This window comes from Carlito syrichta, unplaced genomic scaffold, assembly GCF_000164805.1.
Source record: "Carlito syrichta isolate Samal-C Ts95f unplaced genomic scaffold, Tarsius_syrichta-2.0.1 Scaffold303604, whole genome shotgun sequence".
NCBI lineage: Eukaryota > Metazoa > Chordata > Mammalia > Primates > Tarsiidae > Carlito > Carlito syrichta.
In genome coordinates, this window is record NW_007247700.1 from 999,037 (window position 1) to 1,007,379 (window position 8,343).

Genomic DNA, 8,343 nt, shown 5'->3' on the forward strand with positions numbered 1-8,343 from the left:
TTTTTTTTTTTTTTTTTTTTTTTTAAATAAATATTTTTTAAAAAGAGATGGGGTCTCACTATGTTGCCCAGGGCTGGTCTCGAACTCCTGGGCTCAAGTGATCCTCCCGTCTCAGCCTCCCAAAGTGCTGGGTTTACAAGAGTGAGTTCCCATGCCTGGCCTCTGCTCCATTTTCTATCAGTCAGATCTACCTCTAGTCCAGGTCCCAGGGGTGTTCTCCTGGCTGAGCTGGGAAGACTTATTTGCTCTGGTTCAGATTGTATCACATCTGAATGTTTCAAAAGGAAACAAACCAAACAAAATTTGAACAGAGGGGGATATGAAATTCTAGAAATTATGCTCAGGTAAGTAGAGATTGAGCAGTGGAGCCTAGCTTTCTTGGTCTACATGCACGGGATCCTTCCTTTTGGCAATGCCTCAGCCAGCTGCATGCCAGATCAGACTACCCAGGTCCCTGACCAGAGCAGATCTGTCCTTTCCAGAGCCAGATTTTTGGCCTTTTATTGGACTGTGGGTCCCAGCCTGTCCCCTCTACTGGGATGCCCTTTGGTTCTGTAGCTCTCCCTGCCCTCAGGTTGTGCCATGGTCACTGGACACCTGGTGAAGAAGGCAGCTGCTAAGTGTCCCCAAAGCTTCTGTCTTTGGGCTCCAGACTGCCTTCCAGATGTCTCCCTGCTCTCCTGGCCTCTATGCCCTTGGCCATCTGTGTTGCCTTTAACAGCCACTAATACATATTAATAGAGTGAAATTAAAGTCCTGCATTTGCTGCTGACCCATTTGTCTCTCCTTTGCTTTGTCTGCCTGAAGCACACACACTAGGCAGTTTACTAAAGCTAGACCAGCTTTGAGAGGTTCAACTTCATTCGTTCCAGGTTAACTTCTAGACCTACCCAGCTCTTATGACCACCATGGTGGGCATCTTCACTCTTGGATCATGTCCCATCTTCTTCTATTTCAAAAGCATGGCCTCCTGTGTGGCCCATATATGGACTTCCTCTTTCTGCACGGAGGGTACCTGTAACTCTCAGCCTGTTGACTTAACCAAGGTAGCTGACCTACCTGACCACGTGGTTCTTAGAAATGCTTGGGAGCACCCGGGCGTGGTGGCTCAAGCCTGTCATCCCAGCACTTTGGGAGGCAGAGGTGAGAAGATTGCCTGAGCCCATGGGCTCGAGACCAGCCTGGGCAACTTGGCGAGATCTCATCTCTACAATAAATAAAAAAATTAGCCGGGTGTGGTAGCATGCACCTGTAGTTCTAGCTACTTGAAAGGCTGAGGTGGAAGGATTGCCTGATCCCAGTAGGTCGATACTGGGGTGGCTGTGAGCGTGCCACTGTACTTCAGCCTGGGCCATGGAGTGAGACTCCAACTCAAACAAACAAACAAACAAAAAAAGAAATGCTTGGGAGCTTTCCAAAAATACTGATGCCAGGCTCCACCTCTCCAGATTGTCATTCAGACAGTCTAGGATGAGGCCCAGGCATCAGTATTTTTTTTAAGTGAACTTTTATTTATTTTATTGAGTCAGAGTCTTACTCTGTTGTCCAGACTGGGGTGCAGTGGCATGATCACAGCTCACTTCAGCTTCAAACTCTGTGATCACTGCCTGGGCTGAAGGGATCCTCCCTTTTCCGCCTCCTGAGTGGCTGGGACCACAGGTATGCCACCATACCAGGCTAATTTTTTGATTGTTTTTTTTCTGTGAGATGAGGTCTTGTTATGTTGCCCAGGCTGGTCTTGAGCTTCTGGCCTCAAGCTATTCTCCTGCCTCGGCCTCCCAAAGTGCTAGGATTACAGGCACGAGCCAATGCACCCAGCTGGCATCAGTATTGTTTTTTAAAGCTCCCAGTGATTTTAATATGTAGCCAGGCTCTGTGATCACTGCCTTAATTCTGTGGAATGACCAGGTTCTTCTTCATTTGGATTTTTACCTGCCTATCACCCCAGGGGCACTTCAGTGACATACAGGTCCCCCCTCTCCATGCTGACTCCTCTACTCAGAAGAGTGTAAGACGATAGGAAACTGGTCCCCACACAGGAGAACAATGGCCAGGCAAAGAGGAGAGGCTTCCTGCTATCACAGACACATCTGGGCAACGGGGATTTGGTGTCTAGACACAGAGGGGCAAGAAAGCCGAAGTTCTCTTCTGATACACCAGGTGGGCTCTGCAGAAGGTGTGGGATCTTAGGAGATGTTGGTATGGCGAAGAGCTGTTGGAGTTGTGAGGACAGCCCATGCATAGCGGATCTTGGAAGAAGGTTAGAGGGAAACGAGGAGGGAAGCAGTGTTTTAGCACCTTTGTTGGGCTGTGAGTGACCCTGGAGGGGACAGCAGGTAAGAGATCCTTTCCTAAGATGGTGTTACATTTTGCTTTTGTTTTTGATGAAGTTGAGAAAGAAATGGAGGTGTTAACTTAAGATGGCCGATAGCCGCATTTCCTCCAAGATGTGAGTACATCTCACTAGACTTTTTCCTGAGCCTATCTGGTTGCTATTAGTGGTTTTATTCCTGACATCAGGGTCCATTAAGTATCCTGTGGAAGAGGTTTCTAAGAGGAATTTGAAGAGCTGGCTCAATGAGAGAACAGAGATTAGGCTGAGCCCCTTTGTTCTTCTAGCAACCAAGGCAGAGGTCATATTCCTGACTTCTTTTTACTTTTCAAGCATCCCCTTTGTTGGTTTTGTTAATATTATCATTATTGTTAGTGAGAGAAGGAAGGAGGGAGGGGAGGAAGAAGGATGGGAAGGAAGAAAGAAAAAAATAAAGCTATCTCAGAATGAGCTGGAGAGGAGTTCCGCACTGTACGAGGAAAGTGTAGGAACAGTAGCTCCCAGTGGGTGAAATGCTGGGTGGAGGGCCTGTACATTGTTTGCAAAACCCAGTGGAAAATGAGAACATGGAGCCCCCTGTTAACAAAGGATTAAGAGGCTGGGCGCAGTGGCTCAGCCTGTAATCCCAGCACTTTGGGAGGCCCAGGTGAGTGGATTGCCTGAACCTGCGGGTTCAAGACCAGCCTGGGCAACTTGGCGAGACCTTGTCTCTACAACAAATAAAAAATTAACCGTGTGCGGTGGCATATGCCTGTGGTTCCAGCTACTTGGAAGACTGAGGCGGAAGGATCGCTAGAGCCTGGCAGGTCGATGCTGGGGTGGCTGTGAGTGTGCCATGGCACTTCGGCCTGTGTGACAGAGTGAGACTCCAACTCAAAACAAAAATAATAATAATTAAGAATTTCAGGACCGGTGCACTGGCTCAGACTTACAAGCCCAGCACTTTGGGAGGCTGAGGTGGGAAGATTGCTTGAGCCCAGGAGTTCAAGATCAGCTTAAGCAACATAGCGAGACCTCGTCTCTACAACAACTACAAAATTAGTTGGGCATGGTGGCATGCACCTGTAGTTCCAGTTGCTTGGAAGACTGAGGCGGGAGGATCACCTGAGCCCAGCAGGTTGAGGCTGTGTGGCCATGACCCTGCCACTGCATTCCAGGCTGAGTGATGATGGACTCAAAAAACAAAACAAAACAAAACAAAAAAAACAAAAAACCCCCACCAAATGATTAAGAATTTCAAAAGAGTGACAGCATCAAACCAAGCCTGCGGCCCTACAGGCATGCACACGACATAACGGTCCCATGCCCGCGAGGCTGGTCCTGGCTGAGTGGGAGGAAGGGTCATGATGTGGCAGCCTTTGGGGCTGACCCTGCTGGAGACCCAAGGGCCGTGGTCCCCGAAGCATGTCCCGCGGGGGAACCCGCCCAAGAGGCACCCCCGGCACCGCTCCTCAGCTTGGCCAGCCCCACAGAGCCCATCCCACGCCTTGTTTCTCTCCCCCGGCCCCCCAGGGCTCAGAGAGAGCAGATTGAGAAGGAGCGGTTGGAGGAGGAGAGAAAGGCCACCGGGCGTCTGCAGCACGCCAACGAGCTCCGGCGCCAGGTGCGCGAGAACCAGCAGAAGCAGGTCCAGAGACGGATCGCCACCTTCGAGGAGGGCCGGCGCCTCAAGGAGGAGGCCCAGAAGCGGCGGGAGCGCATTGAGGACATCAAGAGGAAGAAACTGGAAGAGCTGAGGTGCACCAGAGTCTCTTCTCCCTGCTCCTCTTTCTGTCTCCAGAGAGATGGCCGGTAGCTGGAGAGAGTGGGTTCAGGGCTGAAAGGGCCGTGGCGGAGGTGCTCTGGGAGAGGTCCTTCTCCTGACTTGAGGTTCACCCTCTGAAGGGGGCTCCACAGGAAGTTCTGGAACGGGTGTTCCTGGCTCTCCAGGAACTACTTGGCAGGATGCTGGGGCCTTGGCACGAATGTGTTTGGGGTGGATCATGAGAATGGGATTGGGAGTGCAGGCCCTCAGGTCCTGGGAACCCCTCCATGCCTGCTCCCTCCTGCTCCTCCCTGGCCCAGCACCTTTCCTTATATCTGCCCTGCATCTCCTGGCAGAGCCACCGGCCTTCCCGAGAAGTACTGCATCGAAGCAGAGCGCAAAGCTAACATCCTGCCAGCTGCCTCTGTGAACTGAGGGGCGCCTTTGTGCCCTCGGAATGCCTTCAGGGAACAGATTCTGCCCAGTCTCTGGGTGTCCATGATTGCTGCTCACCTAGACATTTCATGGCTACAGATTAAATCTATTCCGCATCTTTAAGGAACAGCTTGCTGTCTTTTTGTGGGAATGTGGCTGGTGCAGGTACTGAAGGTGGGGCGACATAGGTTATGGAGGACCCAAGCAAGGGTAGAGTGATGCTCAGGGTGGAGGGGGGCATGCTCTCTCATGATCGTCCCTCCTAAGCCAGGAGGTCCCCATGTCCTGGCATCTCCTCCTGGCTTTTTGTCATCCTCTGGGATATCGACTTCCACGTCCAGGTCAGAGGCATTTCAGGGCACTAAGGCAGAGCTGGAGATGCTCTCTCAGGGAGGGGCTGGGTCAAGGGCGGACCTGGGCTGGGGCAAGGGCTGGGCTGGGCGGAACTGGCGAAGGAGGTACCAGGGCTGGCTGAGGCAGAGCTCTTCCTGGGCTCACACCCATGACTCAGACCACATCTGTGAAGGGGGCGGCGTTTGAACTTGGGGCTCACTCCACCTGGCTCAGCCCTCCCCTGCCAGAGACCTTTCAACTCCAGGGAATGCTGCAACACAGACACTGCCCCATCCCCCTGAAGGCACGCCCAGGGGCCCACACTCCTCCCTGACAGCTCCCTCCCCTCACCCAAACACAGCTGCCCCTGTCATGTGGCCACCTCACTCCCATAGGTGGGGCTCCCCAAAGTCATTTCCATCTGTCTCAGTGTTCCTCACTTTTTAGACCTTGGGATCTTCCAGGCCCCAGAGACCAGCATTCTTGCCAGCAGCAGCTCTGGACAAATGCCAGCCTTGCTTCTACCCCGTGGACTTGGCCCATTATTCTCTGCTTGGGCTCAGTGGGTTCTACTCTTTCTTTTGAGTTGAAGTCTCACTCTGTCACCCAGACTGGGGTGCAGCGGCACGCTCCGGCCGCTGTAGCCTTGACCCGCTGGGCTCCGGCGATCCTTCCGCCTCAGCCTTCTAAGTAGCCGGAACTACAGACGTGCACTACCACGCCCGGCTAATTTTTTGATTTATTGTAGAGATGAGGTCTCGCCAAGTTGCCCAGGCGGGTCTCAAACCCACGGGCTCAGGCAATCCACTCACCTCGGCCTCCCAGAGTGCTGGGAAGACAGGCTGAGCCACCGAGTCCAGCCTGGGTTCTACGCTTTATTCATCCACTCACTTATTCAAATACTGCCTGCCAGGTACGATCTAGGCACGCAATGAACACGCTGGACCTGGCTGTACCCTCCTAGAAGCCTCTCATTTGGGTCAGTCTGCCCTTTTTGCCCTCTGCCACTCTCCACCACATTTCTTGTGCCTTTGGGGAAGGACCCTGGTTCTCAGGCTCCCATATGGGGCTGGGATGGCAGCTTCCAGTGCTGTAGCCACTCCCTGCTTTTGTATGCCTGTGGGGAAGGGCTTCCTCTCAGCCGCCATCTCTAGGGTGTTCCCTGTTTCCCCTAACATGCCCAAGGGTTTGTTCCACTTCTCTAGTCCAGAGCCCAGTCTTGTCTCTCGATGGCCCTGCGCTAGGGAAGGCAGAGGACAGCTGCTGGGCGCGTCCTGGGTGTTCACAACGCCAGGTTACAAGGGCCTCTGGCAAGAGACCTCTTTTCACAGGGCCCAGGGAGAGTCGGCAAGCTGTTTCCTGTGCTTGGTCTTCCTCAGGACAACTGTGGCTTCCCCAGGTGCCCTCTCCACCTTCCGCACCAGGGATGACTGTCACCCACCAGGAGGGCAGCCCTACCAGCTATTCCAGGGAAGAGACTTTCTCACCTTATCTGCTCAGCACTCTCAGCTGCAACCCTCCTACCTAGGGCAGTCGATCCTCCTCCCTAGGCATCTTGCCGTGGTTTGCAGCCTAGGATGGGAGAGCGGCCATGGCAGTGCCACTGGGAATGCTGGCACCCTTATGCAAGTGGCACACTAGCTTCAGTGCTCTCTGAGCATCACCTATTGTTCAGGTGATACACACAGGGACCAAGGAACATTCAGGAGACCCTCCTTCCCAGGAAAGCCAGAAAGAGCCTGGGTACCTGGCATTTACCTGGTCTCACACCTAAGTCATAAATCTCCAGGCTGGGAAGAATGGGCCCCTGTGGAGAAAAGGTCAAGGAGAAAGTGGGTTCCATTCCCACTGCTAACTTCACAAGGCATGTAGACAAAAATGGGCCGAGTCCACAGGGCGGAAGTAAGGCTGGCATTTATCCAGAGCTACTGCTGGTGAGAGTGCAGGCCTTTGGGGCCTGGAAGATCCCAAGGCCTAAAACATGAAATGGTCTTGACAGGGCCTGGACACAGGGCAGTTATAGATGACATGAATAAAGGTCTGGCTTCAGAGAAGGGAGAATATAGCCACTTCTGAGCAAGCAAAGGTGGCTTGGATTGAGTTCTGCCCCCAGGGTTGCTGCTTCCACTCTGACCAGGAATTCACCTCAGAATTGGCCTATGAAGTGGAAGAGAGCTTCGATTTCTTCTCTCAGGATTCCTGAGAAGCCCCACCCAGGCTTTCACAGACTTGAGAACTAGTCTGAACCAGCAGGAACCTAGAAGTGGGACACTCAGAGCCAGGCAGGCAGTTGGGATCTGAGGCCAGGCAGCCACACCTGGGCATCTTTTATAAACCTCTAGCCTTCTCACTCAGGAATGGCAGTGAGACTGGTCACAGAGAGGAAGCCCCTGGCTGTAAGTGTGGCCTGGTGAGGCCCAGCTGCATGACATGGTGACAGAGCCAGCAGAAGAGTGGGTCTGGGCTGGAGACAAAAAAAAAAAAAAAAAAGAGAAACAGGTCTTCTGGGGACTCTAGTGGGCCCCCAGGCTGTCTTGCTGCCAGAGGTTGGACGTTCAAGGGGATGGTATTTCTAATGAGGCTTTGGCTTCTCCTTCCCCATGCGCAGAGGGGAAAATGAGCTCTGTGCAGCCCACAAGCCACCAAGTCAGCCGAGGGGGGTGTGGGAGGCTGCCAGAGATAAGTAAGAAGAACAGTTTGGTACATTGTCTTTGTTGATACTAGATTTTTTTTTTTAAGGTGCCCAAGCGATGATTGACTTTGTTGTATGGATATCTGACTCCTTTAAAACTCATTTTATATTATTGTATCTATAAAGGCACATATTACCTCCCTGAGGACTTCCCAGCACCCTGTCTTCTGTCCTGGGGTCTTCTAGCCCTTCCTTGCAGCATCAGGCTGGACTGGTTCAGCCTGGAAACCCAGAGCTTGGACCCCCCTCGGAGCATGGAGTCAGATCTGCAGGCAGCTGTTTCCTGGGCTCGTGGCAGGTCCCCCGGCTCCTGGCGGGGCTCTGTGCCCTACCTGCCCACATGTGCCTGCTGCCCACACCACGCTCTGCTGTGGCTCAGAGGCAGCCTCAGTACCTTAGCACCTGCTGTGGAAGCAGCTCCAGCTGGGTGTGACACAGTGGCCTGCCCTGGGGGCTGAGCCACGCCTGACTCAGTGGGGTGCTGGGTTGTCCTCCACTACCCCCAACAGGCTCGGCATCCCCATCTGTAACTTGGGACACAGCTGAGCATTACTGGGTCTCAGTAAAAGCACTTTGATTAGGCTGGGATGAAAGGGGCCAAGAGAGTTCAAAGACAGGCCGGGCTTTTGGGGTGAGGAAAAGTGGCGGCGGTTTCGGTGAGGGTGGAGGGAGACACTGGAGCCTCAGACAAGATTCTGGGTACGGGGGCCATGGACTCTCAGGGACAGGGAATTCTTCCTTCTGTTTTCTCACTCTCAACCCTTCTAACTGCTTCTTTTGCGAGGAGTGGGAACCGGTGGCGGGGGA

General features: G+C 53.2%; 1 protein-coding gene across 1 annotated transcript in view; it reads left to right on the top strand.

Moving 5' to 3' along the window:
- CFAP45 (cilia and flagella associated protein 45) overlaps positions 1–4,638 on the top strand; it is a 54,364-nt gene extending 49,726 nt beyond the window's left edge. The window contains exons 11-12 of the mRNA XM_021712689.1: positions 3,845–4,069; positions 4,433–4,638. Of these exons, the coding sequence (XP_021568364.1) occupies positions 3,845–4,069; positions 4,433–4,511 (304 nt within the window). The 3' untranslated portion in view covers positions 4,512–4,638. The remainder of the gene's footprint in view (positions 1–3,844; positions 4,070–4,432) is intronic.
- The last annotated feature ends 3,705 nt before the right edge of the window (positions 4,639–8,343 follow it).